This window comes from Phycodurus eques, chromosome 7 (assembly GCF_024500275.1).
Source record: "Phycodurus eques isolate BA_2022a chromosome 7, UOR_Pequ_1.1, whole genome shotgun sequence".
Lineage (NCBI taxonomy): Eukaryota > Metazoa > Chordata > Actinopteri > Syngnathiformes > Syngnathidae > Phycodurus > Phycodurus eques.
Genome location: NC_084531.1, coordinates 13,942,082 through 13,964,210, shown reverse-complemented (window position 1 = coordinate 13,964,210; position 22,129 = coordinate 13,942,082). Strand labels below are relative to the sequence as shown.

General features: G+C 43.4%; 1 protein-coding gene across 1 annotated transcript in view; it reads right to left on the bottom strand.

Moving 5' to 3' along the window:
• ift80 (intraflagellar transport 80 homolog (Chlamydomonas)) overlaps positions 1-22,129 on the bottom strand; it is an 81,222-nt gene that overhangs the window by 17,995 nt on the left and 41,098 nt on the right. Inside the window, exons 9-10 of the mRNA XM_061682389.1 lie at positions 13,216-13,395; positions 8,247-8,365 (exon numbers count right to left, since the gene is read on the bottom strand). Of these exons, the coding sequence (XP_061538373.1) occupies positions 8,247-8,365; positions 13,216-13,395 (299 nt within the window). The remainder of the gene's footprint in view (positions 1-8,246; positions 8,366-13,215; positions 13,396-22,129) is intronic.

Below are 22,129 nucleotides of genomic sequence, written 5' to 3'. Positions count from 1 at the left end.
AACTTTGTGGAGCCAAAGCTCATATTTTACAATTGAAAAATCTCACGGCACACCAACAAACAAAAACTTCACAAAAAGTGGATACATTAATTACTGTATGTACTTCCTCCCATCTAATAGAAGAGGATGTATTTGTTCATTGTATCACGATGCCTCACTGGCATAAATGGATGAACAAAGATACATTATTTTTTTTCGAGCATTCATCCATCCACTTTCTGTACTGCTTAATCCTCACAAGGCTTGCGGCCGTGCTGGAGCCTATGCCAGCTATCTTTGGGCGAGAGGCGGGGTACACCCCAAAATGGTCGCCAGCCAATCGCAGGGCACATATAAAAAAACAACCATTCGCGCACAGATTCACACCTACGGGCAATTTAGAGTCTTCTATCAACCTACCATGCATGTTTTTAGGATGTGGGACGAAACCAGAGTACCTGGAGAAAACCCACGCAGGCATGGGGAGAACATGCAAACTCCACACAGGTGGGGCTGGGATTTGAACCCAGGACCTCAGAACTGTGAGGAAAATGTGCTAACCAGTCTTCCACTGTGCCGCCATTTTTCGAGCAATTATGTAAAATGTATAAATAATATATAAAATCATATAATTTCCTACAGTACACCTAAAGAACGCTCACGGCACATTGGTTGAGAATCACTTATCTAAATAGTCGCCAAAACATGGCGTCAAAACGAAGAGTACATTGTTTATGCGTTTGTAAAGCCATATTTAAAAAATAAAATAAAAAAGAGCAGGATGTCATAAAACTGATCACATACACCTAATCTAGTGACTCTGAACCTTTTCTCCAAATGCAGTTAATATTAGTCTTTCTTACTCTTTGCATTACCTCCAAATATACAGGTACCATAATTTATTGTGTATGATACACCCTCGAGGATAATGCGCACCACAAAATTGACTCAAAAAAATCAGGTATACCATCCAGCCATCCATTATCTGTACCGCTTATCCTCACTAGGGTTGCAGGCATGCTGGAACCTATCCTAGCTGACTCTGGGCGAGAGGCGGGGTACACCCTGAACTGGTCGACAGCCAATCGCTGGGCACATAAACAATTCTTTTAGGGGGCTGGGTCAAAAAAGTGTGTATGGTTTAAATAAAGAGTTTCCAAATTATCAATTTTCTTACCAGCCTGTTGCAAAAACTAAACCTATGAGACGTTTTTGTGAATTTTGTCCCAATTCATAGTGATGTAAAGTTGCTGGTTTCACCTTTGGTGAACTTTTAGCTCAATGTTAAGCTTGTAAGGCAACGGTTTCTACTTTCTTTCCAGTATGGTAATTTATATTTTATTTTTGTGTCTGTCATCAGCTCTTATGTTGGTTTAAAGACTAAAATAAACGCTAAAAACATCAGTGCAAGAGTGCAACCTCACGTTTAACTTGTTAGTTGCATCAATGTTGGCATAGACGTATTTTATTTATTTAATTATTCTCTCACCCAATTGACTTGACTAAAGTTCGGCATGGTGTAGGCAAAGGCTCGGAGCGGGAGGGAACGCGTCAGAGTTCTCCACATTGTAAAAGCCTCCTTTGCACAATATAACCTTAACGCAAGTGCTTCCTTTGCACAATATAACCTTAACGCAAGTGTTGCACTGAGGTGACTGGTCAGTTATTTTAACATAGTTAACACTTTTGTTCGCCGCTGCTGTTGGGCACAAGCACGGCTTTTGTTGGTTTTTGCCGCTTCGTTAGTTTTCGCCACTTTCTTATTCAGGGTCGGCGGACTGTAGGCATCGAAACTGGGAAACACATTTTTAAAATTTGAACGATCCCGGGAGAACCGGAATGCTATTCCCGGTTCCAATTGGTTTTCAATGCCCAACCCTACCTGCTAATTCCAGCTTCTGATTATTTTTTGCACTCCTGTCAGAAATCTTCAATCACCTGATCGAGGCAAATTTATAGTGGTATGATTGGCTTTCCACTTACGTATTATGGCCCCAACCGTGCTCACTAGAACGTTCAAAAGCTTAGATATGCACCTGTAATGAATGCCATCTTTATGTTTTGCAACAATTAGTTTGCAGCTGTTTCAATGGTCTTGAGACAGCTCTTTGCTCTTACCCATCACGTGATGTGTCTTGAGTCACACCTTGGCAATGAGACCTTTTTGTAGGCCATCATTCGGACTGAACCAGCTGATATTCATTTGCACTGACAAGGGGCTGGATTGCTGTTTGATTATTGATAGATTTTAAGTGTTGTCTTGGCTTTCCATGCCTTTTTGCACCTCCCTTTCTTCATGTGTTCAATATTTTTTCCCTGTGTCCTTTCACATTTTTACACACAACTTAATTTCTGTGCTTATTTTTTCTACTTTCATTGTATGTATTGATTACTTGGGTTGTTCTGGTGAAATTTTCAGGACAATAGCACCTTTGGAAGTATAAGTAGTGAGAAAAATGGTGATGTTTTAAATATTTCAGCCACTGTATATATGCAAAAAAATGTTACTAGTGATCCTCTCCAAATAAAAAAATAAAAATATTCTAACTAGTAACATTACTAATACTAAGGTTTGCTTGCTCTTAAATAATGTATTTAATATTGTGGCACACCTTAGTGTATTGTAAGTATTTTTCCACCTCCCACATGACCCTTGGCACATCAGCCGGCTTGCACAACATACTGAAAGCTAACGTTGTCATGTGCCCAGATAACACGCCTACTCCTGGTGCAAGATAATAATAATAACAAAAAATAGTTAAGACAACAAAAACTGCAGAGGCGGAATATACACATAAACTCAATTAACAGTCACACTATTTATGGGATTAGGGGATTAAAGGCCTCTTTATACTCCCGCGCTCGCGCGACCGACAACGCCCGCATTGCATCACGTGACCGACGCATTGGCCCGCATGGCCCCTCTGCATCACTTGACTTGCACACGGCAAAAATTGTTGCTGCGGAGATCATCTCTCATGATTGGCCCGTTTTAGTCACATGCTGTGATGACGTACTCAGCCTTCCCCTTCGTTCCACATATCACCGCCGGCTTCTTGATTGTTTTGCAGCATAATTAAACGTATCATCTGGTCATCTAGGTCCATTTGTTCTCGCAGACTGTTCCACGGTCGCCATTGTTATTGCTTTGTTCCTTGTTACGGAAAAGAAAGTAAAACCGGCTACCGGAAATGGCCAAAAAATGCAGAGGAAATCCCACCCTGTGGTGTCCTAGCCAATCCCAGCCGTAGCGACACCCCCGGCTTGGAGGGGAACTGCAGTACATTTTCAAAACTGCGCGCGTGGGTTGCGCTCGAGTATAAAGGGAAACTGTGCGCGGGATAGCCGCAGTGATGTCAACGCGGTCACCGCGTGAGTATAAAGAAGCCTTAACTGGCTTAAAACAGCATTTAAACAACTATACAATGGCGATAGCCAGGCTAGGACATCCTCTGATAGCAAGGTGCCATGATGACCTCAACTATGACATCATTGCTAAAAACACTCACTCCTCACTATCAGAGGATTTCCCAGCATGCCTAGTGCCATTGTACAGTTGTAAGTCAGTTAGTGTCACGTTACGATGGTATAATTTAACTCTGGACCCAGAAGCAAGCAGAGGCTGAGAGGGTTGTGGTGAAAGGTTTATTAGAGGAGAATGATCAAGGCGGATTCCTGGGGCGTATTGACAGGTCATCGGGACAGGGAACGTGCGGCAGGCGGTAGTGTGAGCAGGTGGATGGCTTGGTGGCAGGAGGTCAGCACAGTGAGGAACACGGAAGGAGCACGCAGGAGAACAATAATACTCTGGCGAGAGTTTCCGGGATCTGACAGGCTTTTATGCAGGTGAAGAGGGCTGATTGATGACAGGTGCACGGCTTAGTTTGAGCTGATTAGAGAGAGAGAGAGAGAGAGAGGGAGGGAGCGAGAGAGGGCGAGAGGAGCGCAAAGCGCCACCCAATCTCCAACAAAAGACTGCAGAACATAGCTCATGACAGTACCCCCCTCTCAACGGACGCCCCGTGGCACGGCCGGAGGGCTAAGGGCGAAGGTAGAGACAGGCTACAGGTGATACATGGAACGTTGGATGACTTTTCAGAGACTGCCGAAGTTTCAGTTGAACAGACTTGGGATAAATGATTTATGTGATCGGGAATGGGCCAATAAAGCGCGGGGAGTGAGTTTGCGGGATTGTCTGGAGTGGAAGGTCACGGGAGGAAAGCCAACGGTTTGATCCACATTTTACTCAGGCGTAGGGGAGCGACGAAGGTCCGCGAGATGTTTATTTTTCTCTGGATCGGATTAAGGCCGCCCTGACGTCCTTCCAGACGGCCTGGACTCTCCTGAAGTGATCCCTCACCGCGGGAACCGCCACCGCCTGCTCCTGTTCCCTAAATAATGGAGGTTGGAAACCGTAGCAAGCCATGAATGGGGACATACCTGTGGTGGAGCTGGTAAGGGAGTTGTGGGTGTACTCAATCCACAGGAGGAATGAGCTAACACGAGGTGGTGTTGCGTGCGGCAATGCAGTGAAGGGCTGATTCTATGGACTGATTTGCCCCCTCCATCTGGCCGTTGGTCTGTGGATGGTATCCAGGCGACAAGCTGGCTGCTGCGCCCACTGCTTTACAGAACTCCTTCCATACAAGGGAGGAGAACTGAGGACCTCGGTCCGAAACAATATCGATGGGAATTCCGTGGCGTTTGAAAACATGTTGGACAAGGAGGTTAGCAGTTTCAAAGGCAGAGGGTAGTTTGTGGACGGGTACGTAATGAACATATTTGGAAAAACGATCGACAATAGTAAAAACGATGGTGTTACCTTCAGAGGGGGGTAGGCCGGTAACGAAGTCCAAAGCGATGTGGGACCAAGGGCGGCTCGGGATAGGCAAGGGGCGCAGCAGACCAGCTGGGGGCAGCTGTGAAGTCTTACCTCGGGCACAGACGGAGCAGGCTTGGACGAACTCCCGGGTGTCTTTGGCCAGGCTAGACCACCAGAAGTGTTGTTGTATGAAATGGATGATGCGGGTGATGCCGGGATGACAGGTGAGCTTGGAGTTGTGGGCCCACTGAAGGACTTCAGAGCGTGCAGAATTGGGTACGAACAGTCGATTTAGAGGTCCGATCTTGGGATCCGGATTAGTTTTTTGAGCCTCTTTGACCACTTGTTCGACTTTCCAAGTGTAATTCAGTCCCCTCCAGCCAGTGCTTCCACTCTTCCAATGCCCATACGATGGCCAACAGCTCTCGGTTGCCAACGTCATATTTTCGTTCAGCGGGAGATAGACGACGGGAAAAGAAAGCACATGGATGAAGTTTTTTGCAAGAGGGGTTCCGCTGAGAGAGAACGGACCCTGCCCCAGTGTCCGAAGCGTCAACCTCCACCACGAACTGGAAGTAGGGGTCGGGATGTCGGAGAATGGGAGCAGTGGTAAAAAGGGTCTTGAGTTGGTTGAAGGCTTGGGATGCTGCTGGGGTCCATTGAAACGGAGAGCTGTTGGATGTGAGGCTCGTGAGAGGGATTGCGAATGAAGCGACGGTAGAAGTTGGCAAATCCAAGGAAACGTATTTTTTTGCAGTAGATGGGAGTGGGTCAGTTAAAGACTGCTTGGATCTTGGCAGGGTCGGGTTGTAGTTGTCCTTTGGAGATGATGTAGCCTAGAAAGTGTACAGACGAGAGGTGAAATTCGCATTTTTTGGGTTTGACATACAGGCGGTTTTCAAGGAGGTGCTGGAGGACTTGGCGTACATGACTGCGATGTTCTTCAGGGGAGCGGGAGAAAATGAGAATGTCGTCCAAGTCAACGAAAACAAACCGGTTCAACATATCGCGGAGGACGTCATTGATGAAGGTTTGGAAGACAGCGGGGTGTTGGTTAATCCAAACGGCATGACTTGGTATTCAAAGTGTCCGAGAAGGGTATTGAAATCAGTTTACCATTCATCCCCGTCTCGGATACGGATGAGGTGGTAGGCATTTCGTAGGTCAAATTTGGTGAATATCTGGGCATCACAGAGGGGTTCAAATGAGAGGTCGAAGAGCGGTAGTGGTGATTAATTTTTCACGGTGATGTCATTGAGTCCACGGTAGTCGATACAGGGGCGCAGAGTGGTGTCTTTCTTCTCAACAAAAAAGAAGCTGGCCCCTACTAGAGACGAGGAAGGATGAATGAGTCCGGAAGCCAGAGAGTCATGGATATAGTCCTCCATTGCCTTTATCTCAGGACAGTAGGAAAGTATTCAGACACCCTTAAAATTTTCACTTTGTTATATTGCACCCTGAGCTAAAATCATGAAAGTTCTTTTTTTTTTTTCTTCCTCATTAATGTACACACAGCACGCCATATTGACAGAAAAAAAACTGAATTATTGAAAATTTTGCAGGTTTATTAAAGAAAAACTGAAATATCACACAGCCATAAATATTCAGACCCTTTGCTCAGTATTTAGTAGAAGCACCCTTTAGAGCTAATACAGCCATGAGTATTGTGAATGATCCAACAAGTTTTTCGCACCTGGATTTGGGGATCCTCTGCCATTCCTCCTTGCAGATCCTCTCCAGTTCTGTCAGGTTGGATGGTGAACGTTGGTGGACAGCCATTTTCAGGTCTCTCCAGAGATGCTCCAGTGGGTTTATGTCAGGGCTCTGGCTGGGCCATTCAGTCACGGCGTTGTTCTGAAGCCACTCCTTCGTTATTTTAGCTGTGTACTTAGGGTCATTGTCTTGTTGGATGGTGAACCTTCGGCCCAGTCTGAGGTCCTGAGCACTCTGGAGAACGTTTTCATCCAGGATATCCCTGTACTTGGCCGCATTCATCTTTCCTTCGATTGTAAGCAGTCGTACCGTCCCTGCAGCTGAAAAACACCCCCACAGCATGATGCTGCCACCACCATGCTTCACTGTTGGGACTGTATTGGACAGGTGATGAGAAGTGCCTGTTTTTCTCCACACATGCCACTTAGAATTAAGGCCAACAATTTCTATCTTGGTCTCATCAGACCAGAGAATCTTATTTCTCACCATGTTGGGAGTACGTCAGGTGTTTTTTTTTTTTTTTTTTTTTAGCAAACTCCATGGGGGTTTTCATGTGTCTTGCACTGAGGAGAGGCTTCCGTCGGGCCACTCTGCCATAAAGCCCCGACTGGTGGAGGGCTGCAGTGATGGTTGAGTTTCTAGAACTTTCTCCCATCTCCTGACTGCATCTCTGGAGCTCAGCCACAGTGATCTTTGGGTTCTTCTTTACCTCTCTCACCAAGGCTCTTCTCCCCCGATTGTTCAGTTTGGCCGGATGGCCAGCTCTAGGAAGGGTTCTGGTTGTCCCAAACATCTTCCATTTAAGGATTATGGAGCCCACTGTGCTCTTAGGAACCTTAAGGGCAGCAGAGTTTCTTTTGTAACCTTGGCCAGATCGGTGCCTTGCCACAATTCTGTCTCTGAGCTCTTCAGGCAGTTCCTTTGACCTCATGATTCTCATTTGCTCTGACATGCACTGTGAGCTGTAAGATATAGACAGGTGTGTGGCTTTCCTAATCAAGTCCAATCAGTATAATCAAACACAGCTGGACTCCAATGAAGGTGTAGAATCATCTCAAGGATGATAAGAAAAAATTAACAGCACCCGAGTTAAATATATGAGTGTCACAGGAAAGGTTCTAAATACTTATGGCTTCGATATTTCAGTTTTTCTTTAATAAATAAATTTTTGATTTATTAAATCAATTCAATTTTTTTCTGTCAATATGGGGTGCTGTGTGTACATTAATGAGGAAAAAAAATGTTTTTTCCAAATACACACCATTGACTTTTGACGATTTTTTGGGGGGAAAATGTGCATTATAGATGAGAAATTGTGGTACTTTATGCCCACAAAAGTATAATCTGCATGTTCTTTGTAGACATTAGAATGAGTATCGATACGAACACTAGCTATCGGGCAAGAGCAGGTTAGCCTGAGAGTTGGAATAATTTCTCATTGCCAGTAGGTGAATACAAACTGGACTTGGAAATGCTCCACAAATATGATATCACTTGAATGCTTTTGTGCACGTTTCAAACAATGTGTTTTACTTTCCTTTTTAAGCTAAATAGCTTTGAAGATGAGGAGCAACATTTTGGTTTGGCAGCGCATCACGTGTGAATTGATGTCCATATAAGTAGGCTTATGTGAACTCTCAAAGTGGAGTAACATTATATTCCAGCTTTTTGCGAAGGAAGAAAAATTGTGGCAGTGGGAATAGAGGATGCGCAGACTGAGTGAAGTGCTCACTTGTAGATGTAGCACTGAAGGGATGTGGCGACTACAAGGTGCCCGAAAGCTAGCGAGGCTTTGATGACTCGATCTCTGAACTCCAACACGTCCACCGCATCATTCATCACATTCCTCACCTGTGGAAAAAAAATATAGAGAATGACACATGAAAGATTGGCGCAGTGTACATAAAATATTGTATTTATATACACAGGAAGCAGTATATCATATATCCAAGCATACGTAGGGTAACTGTGGTCAGAGAAAGACATTTGTACCTGTTTGGAATGTGTGTCTGCACATACTGGTGTGCTGCCATAGATAAATACTTCCCTAGCAGCTCCCTCTGTGAATGAATGGACTTTTTCCAACGCCAGGTGAAAGGTGGGGTTATTTTTACAGCTTTACAAATCTTCCTCCTCTGCCCCCTCCAGCAAGACAAATTTACAAGCAACACAACCAAGAATTAAAAAAACAACAACATTCGACCGCAAGGTGGTAAATTTAGCTGGCTAATTCACAAACCACTGGCAGATGTGCACGTTTAAAGCAGCCTATGAGGAGGAAAGGCGGAGTAAGGAGACAGAAAAAATGCCTGTGAGGCTGAAAATAAGTGGCCGATGACCCACGTTTGTTTGGTTTACACAAAATGCACTCAGTAAAGATGCCTGATCCTGTTTTTTTCTAGGTGTGTATTCCTTTCTAGGGACATTTGGGCACGTTAAATGCATGTAAATGCTACTTTGTGGTCAGCTTGACTTTAAACTACAAAATAGTGGAGCAAAGGGAGGCAGCAAGACAGAGTAGCCATTGTCATTGCAAGGCTGCCTGGCACAGGGGCAGGGTCCAACTATAATATATGGCTACGAGTCGCCAGTGTTTTTTTTGCATACATATGCAAGTGAAACGTGCGGTCAACATTAGGTATATAGCCACATTGTAATAACACGGCATTAAAAAAAAACTCAAATTCTTAATCAAGATGATAACACTAAATTTTATAAGATACAGGTGTTCCTCAGTTCCGCCATACGGCGGTTTGAAGTTATCATAATTAACTAGTTTCCATGGTGGCATAAGAACATGTTGTCACACAGCACAAAAAGGCACACTCTGTTAAAGTCTGATTGTTGTTTTTCATTTTATTGTGTATAGTCAGTGATAGTGCGGTGGTACAGTTGTCTGACTACGTAGGTTTAGTTCCCATTTGAGGGCCTATCTCACTTGCCTGGAGACTATTTGGTGATCTGACGACTAGAGTCTCCGCTGGTTGTGGAGATGTATCCTGGAGACTTGGCAGGTCACCAGGGAGTCGCTGTTAATTTGAACATGATTTTATCTGAGACTTTTGGAGACTTACAAGTCTCCAGCAGGTCTCAAAGAAGTCACAGAGACTAAAAGACAAAGGACTGCACATAAGCTGGTCTGCACACAGCAAAAACAGCACCAGATTCCACTGTAGTGCACGTATTTGTGCACCAAAACATTTTGCAGTATAAAGTATGAGCCAGAGCCACTATCGCCTGGCCGTTTGCCAGGTCAGGCCGCACAGAGAGAATGAATAAACCGTCGCCCAGAGTTCGACAGGAAAAGAAAAGAATATGTACATCCATAATAAATAATTAGGGCTGTGCGATTATGGCAAAAATAAAAGTCACGGGTATTTTGATTGTTCTTTAAATAACAATCAATAAACATAAATATTCACTGATTTTAAAACTTGAGAATTTATTGAAGTACCAAAACTCAACTTTAAATATAACTTAAAAGAACAACCAGAAATAAATTAGTAACATTAAACAAGTATAATAATAATAATAATAACAATAATAATAGCCGGAGGCGGCACGGTGGACGACTGGTTAGAGCGTCAGCCACACAGTTCTGAGGACCCGGGTTCAATCCCCGGCCCCGCCTGTGTGGAGTTTGCATGTTCTCCCCGTGCCTGCGTGGGTTTTCTCCGGGCACTCCGATTTCCTCCCACATCCCAAAAACATGCATTAATTGGAGACTCTAAATTGCCCGTAGGCATGACTGTGAGTGCGAATGGTTGTTTGTTTCTATGTGCCCTGAGATTGGCTGGCAACCAGTTCAGGGTGTACTTCGCCTCCTGCCCGATGACAGCTGGGATAGGCTCCAGCACGCCTGCGACCCTAGTGAGGAGAAGCGGCTCAGAAAATGGATGGATGGATAATAGCCGGCACGGTAGGCGACTGGTTAGCACATCTGCCTCACAGTTCTGGGGACCGGGGTTCAAATCCTGGCGCTGCCTGTGTGGTGTTTGCATGTTCTCCCCGTGCCTGGGTGGGTTTTTCCGGGAACTCCAGTTTTCTCCCACATCCCAAAAACATGCATGGTAGGTTAGTTGAAGACTCTCGCCCGCAGGTGAGAATGTGAGTGCGATTGGTTGTTTGTTTCTATGTGCCCTACGATTGGCTGGCAACCGGTTCAGGGTGTACCCCGCCTCCCACCCGAAGATAGTTGGGATAGGCTACAGCAGCCCGCGACCCTATTGAGGATCAGCGGTAAAGAAAATGGATTGATGGAATAATCATAATGTTTAACAACACAAAAGGGTTATTTAGTAGCTTCGGAGACAAAGTCCATGAAGCTTGAACTTAAATAATTTGCAATAACAAATTGGGCCAAGCCACATGGCCAACCTTGTGTACACTAAAGCCCCATGCTGTCTGCACAGCAGGTGTGCTTGTTGTGGCTTCTTTGACATTAAACAGACTACCCTATAGTATAAGTCGTCTAGTATTTGTTGACTAGTAAGCTGTACTTTTATTAAAAGATGGCTGTGTGTATTCGAAATTATATAGGAATTAGGGCCCATTTAAAAAGAAATCCGCTGAACCAGGTCATAATAAATACCAATTCATTAATATGTTACATTTGGAAACAGATGTTTCGCTCTCTGTAATATTTACTTCGCGTCGCCATCGTGTACAGTATATTTGAATCCAAAAGCTGGTTTATTTTTAGCCTTGTCGCGTGTCTTTTGACGTAGTACTGTAAATATCTGTCTGCCAATAAAGTAATTATTATTTTTTTTTTTAAACGCCGGCGGTATGGGACAGACAACACGTCTGAGACAGACAACACGTAATACGTGGATCAGACCACAAGACAAATTTGGTCTTTCACGATTGCACTGTCAGACTACTGCAATAAAATATTGTATTCCGATACCACCGCATCCTGTCTTTTACGAACACCGTTTTATCTTGTCAAATCAAATGCGACCGGATACACTCGTCACCATGGCCACGACAACCACAATCGATCGCGCGTGTATTGTGTTGGTCAAAAAAAGAACAAAATGGGGGAAAATGTGTGGTGGTGGTCATCGGTGCTTGGGAGAAGACGTTTGTTCAAGGATTGCTTGAGGTATATTCACGTATTTTTACTATGATACGGCTCGCAAGCAGGCAACAAAACGTTACGTAGTCTCGCAAGCTAGTGCTTATGTCAAAAACACACAAGGAATTTGTCTCCGGTAGTTGGAGCCGCTCTACTCACTGAGCAATAAAAGGTTACCAGTAATGTGGTAATGCCGATACTTGTTTTTGGTTTTTTTTACCATTGGGGAAATGATGCCGAGTCCTCGAGCAATTTAGAGCAGTCTGAAATGACTAACAGAACAATAGTCTGGTGCAGTGACCATTGTGCAAATGGCGCAGAGACTTCAAGAAATGTATGCAGTTTAAAGTGATTAGTAGTGCAATAATCTGGAACAATGTCAATTGTGCTAATGGTGCAGATACTTCTCAAGCTCATGAGTGGCCAGTATTGGTCAACAACAGATATGTAGTAGTACAGAGTGGCGAGACTACTTCAGTGAGTTCACGAATAATGTATAATTGGCCCGACAGAGACGTGACTACAATCAAGACAAAACTGGCAGCACGTTACAATGGAATTGTAAGTTAACTGTTTAAGAAGTTAATGGCAAGGATGAATTGGTTGTCACCTTTTCTGGAGAGTCTCCGACACATCGTCCTGGTGAGAGAGCAAGCAATATATTGGTATCCCAGGTCGCCGGGCGTCTCCGCCAGTGGCTCTTTAGTGATGGTGCGAATGTGAATTATTTGCTGGTGATGTAAACATGCTACTGCAAAGTAGGGGCGCTGCAGTTACAGTACATTAACCTTGAATTATTGTTCATGGAATGTTAGTGTAGTGTCGGAAGGTAGGGTGTTTAAAATCACTTGCCAGACAAAAAGTCACCAAGTCATACTCGCTTAGAGCGCGTGCACACTGCAAAGACTCCGTTGATTAAACAGATTAACAGTTGCTGCTAAAGAACGTCATCCCCAAGCCCCACTCTACAGACATGACCAATCAACCTGTACGTAACCAAACTGTCAAACCAACATTTGTCATGCTTGGAGAGTGAGGCACACAGATGATGTAATACAAAGGCGTCTTGGACGCTAAATTAGTGTAGCGACAGGGCTAATACTAGGGATGCCAAGATTTGTTGACTTGTCACGACTAGAATAGTTGACAATTTAATAGTCAATGTCGGTTTTTATTTTTTAAAGCTTTTCTCTCAAAAGTGCTTGAATCCTCCCGCTAGTTCGCCTTTTGTCTGCCTGCCTGGCTTCTCCCAGCCGTGACGCACATGCACATCAGTGGTTAGCCGGGCCTTTCTATGACGCACAGGCGCAACAAACAAATATGGCAACCCCTGTTTTTGTTTGTCTTTTTGCATTTGCATTTGAAGGAACGGGCTCCCCACAATAGAATCAAAATCATCATAAAATCATTCTCTGTGAAAGAAGGAAGGCATCTGTTGGCATAGAAATGGAAAGGTAACAATTCTACACTCTTCACTTTGGTTCAACCTTGGCAGAGGTCTGTGCTCATTATCTACTGTATGTCAAGAAAGAAGCTTTAAGACATCTGTTGTGATGACTCTCATTAGATTGGGCAGCCATACCAAATGAAGTGTCTGCAGAGTATATGCGTGTTTCTCTACCTGCATGGTTTTCCTCTTGGTAAGGGTGATCATAAAGTTGTTCCACTCCCAGTGCTGCTCCACCACATTGGCAAAGATGACATGGCCATTCCCGCAGGCCCCAGCCACCTGGGTGCCATCAGCAGACCAGGCCAGGCTGAACACGCTGCCCGTGTTTGGTTTCTCCAAAGCGTAGGACCACTGCAAGGAGAGGAGGAATATCATAATTAACAATGATGGCCAAAAATGTGGATTTCTTTTGCGAGCGCTTTATAGCAAATAGACGTCTATGGAAGATCTGAGAGCCATATGAGTGAGAGCAGATCCCCGTGCACAGAATGTAAACTCTGCTGGAAAGAAGTCTCAGCCAGTCAATCAGTGAGCTGAGATGAACTGTGAGACATTGAAGGAGCGCTCGGCCCTGCCAAGTCCAGCACTTGCGCTCGTAAACATACGCTCTGCTATCCTCATCTATCACACGTGCAGGGGGCAGGGAGAAAGGCAGGAACAGGGCTCTGACAAGTACAACCTTGTTTTTTTAAATAGGAAATGATTTAGTGGTGAAGCCTCAGGAGTAGCTCAATATAGGTGTCATGTCAAAAATATTAACATCCTTTAAATATCCAATAAAAAAATGAAGCTCATTTTCCCTGAGACACAGCTTTGATCAATCGATTGATGAAAACAAAACAAAAATCTTTATACTGACAAGCAATAAGCATGAGCAAGAGGCTATGTATTGATCGGGATTTGATGATTTGATGATGTTTCGGCCAAAACACAAAGAAAAGTTGTGTATCGGATAAAAATAAATAAATAAATAAGAAATCAAAATTTGGAGATACATCATGCTTTTCATTGGATAGCGACCATATGAAAAAAAAAATGACAAACCAATTTCCACACAACATTGTGGATGGTTGGTGCATGGCCAAAGGAGTACCCATCCCACTTTGACGAGTAACCTCTTACAATACTATCAATAAACCACAAAGTAGTCTGCTAACAAATGGCTGAACAAAAAAAAAAAAAATGTTTCCTACTTCTTGTATCATTTATGTCTAGGTGGAAGTCAGCGCTCTCGGGGTCTTAACGGGAACCGGGTCAAAATAGTGTCATTTCTTCTGTTCATAAAAACAAAGTTTTTGAGCCTAAAACATTTGAAAACAGTTCAGTGTGAAAGTTTTAGAAAATGAAAGCATTACTTTTTCCATTTGAAAATTAAAAACATACGCATGAGTGTGAGGTGTCTAGTATGGACATGTCTAAGTCTGTCACAGTCAAAAACAACCACAGCAGAACACAACGGTGTATCAGGTGTGTCATAAATGTTCCAGGAATGGTGCAACAATTACAAGTTTTCGTCTTTAATTTGGCCAAGAAGATCAACCACCAAGTCTACAAAGAGGTCCTGGAGTGTTTGCTTTGTTCGGCACACGAGCAAAGGCGAGAGTTGTTGCAGGACAAATCACAGCAGTTTTTCCATGACAACGCAACTTCTCAAACTGCCCTGAGCATCCGACAGTTCCTGGCCAAGAAAAGCATCACCGTGCTTGGAGCAACCTCACCTAAGTTGGCTCTATGTGATTTTTTCCCCCTCTTTCCCAATCTCAAGGGGGTCAACAAATTTTACATTTTTTTTTTTTAAATGTGAACGACATCAAGACGGCCGTTACGACGGTGCTCCAGAGGATGGAGAATCCTTCCAGGAGTGCATGAAGGTGTGGCAGCGAAAGGTGGGAAAGTGCATTTCACCCCAGGGGGATTACTTCAAAGAAGAAAACGTAGTTTGATTTTGAAATACATCTTTGTGGCCGACTGTCTATGGCTTTGAAAGGTGAGACCTGGCCTGGTGAGTGATGTGGGCGTCAGCTATTGAAATACATCCTTTGTGACACATTGTACTTCTCCAGTAAATCGTAGTTTACTGCGTCACTACTGTATCCAATGGTTGTATTAATTAGTCTTCATGTGTATTTCACACATACGCTTAGGCAGTGTATTCAAAAGACAGTTTCGTTGGGGAAGACACAAAGTTGGGGTACTGTGCACAACATTTCTTTACAAACTACTAGTACCAACTACTGGCCCAGCATGTGCATTAGTGTTTCCAGTCATTTTTGCAGGTCTTCAATTTCTTTGTACCTGTTACAATGAAGGAATTATTATTCAATGTAAACAATGTGGTACAATTTGTTTTTTTACAAGGTGGTTGTTGTGTTAACATACCAGTACCCTCAGTATATGTTTTCAGTGATCACCCACCTGTGCACACTTACACATATAAGGGACATACTAGGCTTGCATCAAACTTGAAATTTCACAGCTTTCTTTATGCTATTAAGCATTTTTGGGCTCTGTGTCTGGCATCTGACCGATGAGAGCTGGACTAGGGTTTCCTCAACTGTCCAACAAGCAGACACCTTGAAATCTTCAACTGCTTAGGAAGGGAGAAAAGTGCTAATGGTAGCCTAAATGTAGCCCTTTTTTTGCAACGGGTGGAGGGACAAGTGCGGTTCAGCGGGCCAAGAGTTGTGGCAAGCGTGGAGAAAGGAATCTCACTTTGTGCCCCGCCTGATACACACACAGCTGTGGGATGTGAGGCATGGCCTTATTTCCTCCGCGTTCCCTTTTGACAGGGCTAAAAGGTAACAGTCGGCAGGGTACAGGTTAGCTGCTTTGATCTCCTCTGGTCCGCCTTTCTCCAATACACATATTTCTCCGCTGGTTTCCCTCTCAAGTAGTTAATGTCATATTGGGACTAAAAATAGTTGCTGCAAAAATAAGACCAGCACTGCAATGTGAACAAGAGACAGTTTGTTAAACTTCAATGAAAAAGTGTTGTAATTGCGTTCTCCTCCCTTTTCCCCACTGCCTTCAACGCCTGCCCTCCTCACTCATCACAGCAGGAACTATTTTCCTTATTCCTATTTTTTGACATTCACAACATGAGTGGAGTTGTGCTCGGGGAGGCTTTTAAGTTCAGGCCGGCTTCAACAATAATGAGAAACGTCATTTATTCTGCAGCTAACGTCTTGAGATGGCCCACTCTGTGTTAAAGCACCCAAGGGGGAAAGGGGGAAGGGATGTCTTGATGGATGCGGCTGAACGCATACAACAGATTGTAATGAAGCGGGACATGTGATACCTGCCAAAAAGGAGCACTGCTGGATTCACGCTTACCTAATGCTTTTAACACATTGAGCAGTTTTACTCGTTCAAGAGTCAGCCAAAAAACTAGCATGTGAGTGTGTGTGTGTGTGTGTGTGTGTAGAAAAAGAGGGGTTGTCTTCTGTGTACAATATTTATGTGCATACGTGTCTCTGTACGCAAAGAGTAGATGTGTGCAACACTGAAGAGTTTTAAGATTAAGTACATGTCAGAAAATAAGACAATAACACATACGCACAATACAAGTGTGAGGTCTGCATGCACACAATGGGAGGCAGATGCGAGGTCACCATTTCAGCGACCGTCAAATGTCACTATTAAGGGTGAAGCTGCATGTGTGTAATATAAAGGGAGGCTTTTCAGCAATGTCTGGATTTGTGACGAGAAATATTTTTAAAATAAAGTATTGACCTCAGCAGAGCGCAGACCATTGCCAAAGCTGAATGATTGTACATGTATCCATCGGATTATTTGATTGCTAAGCAAGGTCATTTTGTTCCAGTCCAACACTATCTGTGCAGAGCCATCTGCTGGATGCCACACTCGGACCCGATGCTAAGGGACTGGAACATTGTATATTTCTTGTGCCCTCACCTTCATACAGATTACCAAAATTAAAAGGGTTCTTGCACAGCACATGTGTGTCATTATCACTATGAATGCCTCAGTCATCATGAAAATGTAGCTGTATTTATATATATATATTTTCACACGTACCAGTACAATAAGTCTCTTAAAATACTTTATCTACATTTTATACCTCTTTTTATATATATTGGTTGTACATTTTTGGCATTTCCCAACAACTGCATTTATTTGGTTAAATAATACTGAATAAAAATTGTTTTTACATGGTTTCATTTTCCACAAAAAGTTATTTGATAAAACAAGTCATTTTGATCATGTATATTCTATTTTCATTTAAATTTAATATTTTGTATGTGGGCGGCACGGTGGACGACTGGTTAGAGCGTCAGCCTCACAGCGCTGAGGACACGGGTTCAATCCCTGGCCTCGCCGGTGTGGAGTTTGCATGTTCTCCCCGTGCCTGCGTGGGTTTTCTCCGGGCACTCTGGTTTCCTTCCACATTCCAAAAACATGCATTAATTGAAGACTCTAAATTGCCCGTAGGTGTGACTCTGCGTGCGAATGGTTGTTTGTTTGTATGTGCCCTGCGATTGGCTGGCAACCAGTTCAGGGTGTACCCCGCCTCCTGCCCGATGATACTTGGGATTGGCTCCAGCACGCCCGCGACCCTAGTGAGGATAAGTGGCCAGAAAATGGATGGATGGATGGATTTTGTATGTGTCCCTGAAATTGCTGTCCACCTTGTCATGGGGTAACTACCCCTTTACTAACGCCCCCCTTTCTTTAGTGGAGGCTGAAACAGTGATAGCAGAATAAATATTTACACTTGTGTTTCATATTTTTTTGTCAGATTTTGTGTGCATTTGGATGCTGTTACGCTTAACATGTTCATTCTGTCAGAAAATATATTTGTCAAACACTACACAGTCCACGTGCCAGCTAAACCCGTCCAAGAGTCAGCCAACAAACCAGCATGAGTGTGTGTGGAAAAAGAGGGGTTGTCTGCTGTGTAGAATATTTATGTGCATGTGTCTCTGTATGCAAAGAATGACGGTCCACCGTGTGCTCATTAAATTAAATTAATTAGCCAAAAATGTCCACCCACTTAGCAAGTTCCCATATTTTGCTGTTTGCATGTAGGTTGTCTGCTTGCAGTTTATTTATTTGAAAAAAAAGCGCTTGACCAATATGAAATTCTAAAAACACATCTACTTAATACAATAACTATTAAGCTCAATGGAAAATATAAACTTTTTTTGGGGTGAAATGGGTGTCAAAGAATTAGGAGGATTTTGACACACTAAGTTTCATGGAAATTCGTTGTGACATTTTTATTAGGAATGGGCATACAAGGGTTCCAGAAAATGTGTTGATTAACCAATCAATAGAAGTAAATGCACCACATTACCTGGCTGCACCATGAATTAGCTACATCCAAACATAACTCCTCTGGGAAACAACTTTGTTATAGACCCTGTGTTGGCAATGACAGAGGTCAAACGTTTTCTGTAAGTCTTCATAAGGTTTTCACACACTGTTGCTGGTATTTTGGCCCATTCCTCCATGCAGATCTCCTCGAGAGCAGTGATGTTTTGGGGCTGTCGCTGGGCAACACAGACTTTCAACTCCCTCCAAAGAGTTTTTCTTTAGATGGGGTTGAGATCTGGAGATGATATATGGGCTAGGCCATTCCAGGACCTTGAAATGCTTCTTACGAAGCCACTCCTTCATTGCCCGGGCGGTGTGTTTGGGATCATTGTCATGCTGAAAGACCCAGCCACGTTTCATCTTCAATGCCCTTGCTGATGGAAGGAGGTTTTCACTCAAAATCTCACGATACATGGTCCCATTCATTCTTTCCTTTACACCGGGGGTGTCAAACTCGTTTTTGTCACGGGCCACATCACATTTATGGTTCCACTCGGAGGGCCGTTATGGCTGCAAATCCATATGAATGTATTGTTGCCTCATATTATTACACATACACAAATTAATGGATAATTACCTTTGAAATGAAAAGCCAGTAAAAAGTGTTTGCTCAACTACAGTATGAATACATTTTATTTCAAAAGTGGGGTTGGTAACAAAAAAAAAATGCTTGCAATATCTCAATATTTTTAAAGGTGAAGCCAATTTGGAATTTTGGTATTTTAGCAAGAAAGCTTTGTGTTTCTTGCTAAAGAAACGATGCACACGCTCGCAGGCCACATAAAATGACGTGGCGGGCCGGATCTGGCCCCCTTTGCTCACAGTTCTTGTGATCATTTTGACCCCATGGGGTGAGTTCTTGCGTGGAGCCCCAGATTGAGAGAGATTATCAGTGTTTTTCTATGTCTTCCTTTTTTTATAATTGCTCCACAGTTGATTTCTTCAAACCAAGCTGTTTACCTATTGCAGATTCAGAGTCTTCCCAGCCTGGTGCAGGTCTACAATGTTGTTTCTGGTGTCCTTTGACTGCTCTTTGGTCTTGGCCATGGTGGAGTTTGGAGTGTGACTGTTTGAGATTATGGACAGATGTATTTTATACTGATAAATTCAAACAAGCTTCATTAATACAGGTAATGAGTGGAGAACAGAGGAGCCTCTTAAAGTAAAAGTGACAGGTCTGTGAGAGACTGAAATCTTCCTTGTTTGTAGGTGACCAAATACTTATTTTCCACCATAATTTGATAGAAAATTCCTCAAATATCAGACAATGTGGTTTTCTAGATGTTTTTTTCTCATTTTGTCTCTCATAGGTGAGGTATACCCATGATGAAAATTACAGGCCTCTCTCATCTTAAGGCTGGGCCATTCAGTCACGGTGTTGTTCTGAAGCCACTCCTTCGGTATTTTAGCTGCGTGCTTAGGGTCATTGTCTTTTTTTAAGGTGAACCTTCTGCCCAGTCTGAGGTTCTGAGCACTCTGGAGAAGGTTTTCATCCAGGATATCCCTGTACTTGGTCACATTCATCTTTTCTTCGATTGCAACCAGTCTCCCTGTCCCTGCAGCTGAAAAACACACCCACAGCATGATGCTGCCACCACCATGCTTCACTGTTGGGACTGTATTGGACAGGTGATGAGCAGTGCCTGGTTTTGTCCACACATGCCACTTTGAATTAAGCCCAACAATTTCTGTCTTGGTCTCATCAGACCAGAGAATCTTATTTCCCACCATCTTGGAGTCCTACAGGTGTTTTTTTTTTAGCAAACTCCATGCAGGCTTTGATGTGTCTTGCACTGAGGAGAGGCTTCCGTCGGGCCACTCTGCCATAAAGCCTCGACTGGTGGAGGGCTGCAGTGATGGTTGACTTTCTAGAACTTTCTCCCATCTCCCGACTGCATCTCTGGAGCACAGCCACAATGATCTTTGGATTCTTCTTTTCCTCTCTCACCAAGGCTCTTCTCCCCCGATTGCTCAGTTTGGCCAGACGGCCAGCTCTAGGAAGGGTTCTGATCGTCCCAAACGTCTTCCATTTAAGGATTATGGAGGCCATTGTGCTTTTAGGAACCTTAACTGCAGCAGAAATTCAATTCAGAAAACAATTCTGTCTCTGAGCTCTGCAGGCAGTTCCTTTGACCTCATGATTCTCATTTGCTCTGACATGCACTCTGAGCTGTAAGGACTTATATCAACAGAGGTGTGGCTTTCCTAATCATATTTCAGTTTTTCTTTTTTAATAAATCAGCAAAAATTTCAACAATTAAATTTTTTTCCTGTCAATATGGGGTGCTGTGTGTACATTAATGAGGAAAAAGATGAACTTAAATGATTTTAACAAATGGCTGCAATATAACAAGAATGAAAATTTTAAAGGGGTCTGTAAACTTTCCTTAGCGACTGTCTGTGTGTGTATTATATATATATATATATAGAGAGAGAGAGAGAGAGAGAGAGAGAGAGAGAGAGAGAGAGAGAGAGAGAGAGAGAGAGAGAGAGAGAGAGAGAGAGAGAGAGAGAGAGAGAGAGAGAGAGAGAGAGAGAGGGATTACCTCATCCCATTAAAAATAATATTGGAAAAACAACAATGAATTGTTAACTTTCCCCAGAATTGATCCAAGTGGCTACTGCTATCATGGAATAACAAAAAACAAGAGGGAAAACCTTGGCAATGAATTGAAGTGATGGGAATGTGGGCAAATAGTCATACAGAAAGAAGAGAACAAGCAGACATGCAGAAGCAGTGTATGAAGGATCGGGGTGGGGTGGGGTGTGGGAGTCCTCTCGCTTGTCACTGAACCCCTCGTCTGCCTATAATGGGCAGCTTTGTGGCCAGAGAGAAGGTGACAGACATGACGTGTAGCCGAGCCATGGAGAGAAAGCGGGGGTGGGGAATCCCTCAAACTCACAATGAGCTCATAGACGTAGACGATGTATATAAAGCTGTGCATGTAAACAAACACACACACTCAAGTGTTTGTGTCGCGGCAGAAGACGAGGTCTGGTAATCCTACACCTGAGACGATCGCTCTAAAGCACAGAGCAAAAAAAACACCCACGTATATATCCTGTGTGTGTTGACACGTGTGTGTTAATGTGACTCAAACGCAAACACGTTAGTTGCATGTAGGTGAGAAACCCTGGAGTGCTGAGCTGCAGAAATTATCCTCAGGGTTGCGGTAGTATTTCAGAGAAAATGTCGTAATGCTATTCGAGCATCTACCCTCATTCACCATACTTGACTGGGGATCACTAACCCCACCAGGGTGTCATTTCTACCAACCCTAGCTTTGTTTGTATGAGTTTTTTTTACTGGAAATAGATAACACTGTTTTCTATTTCTTTACAATGTACCAACCCCAACTACTGGCCCAACAACAGTGTGAACAGTTATGATTTTTAAATCTGTACTTGAAACTTTTCAACAACAACTTGGCAGTTTTTACCATAGTGTTGTCATGTAAATGTACCAAAATACATTTACATCGTACTATATCTACTGTATATCACTACTCCTGGCATGTGTCATGGGACTGCGCCTTCTCTCGATTGTTGCCCTAAATCACTTCATTGAACAAACCGTAATAAAACAAACACATAATAAGCACATTCATACACAAGCTGCCGATGTCCACAACTCTCATCAAGCCACTCAACATGGAGACTGGCTAACTGTGTACTTTCATTTGCTGACGCCCACGTCACTCACCACGCCAGACTCTGCCTTTTAAAGTAATACACACTCAAAGTCACT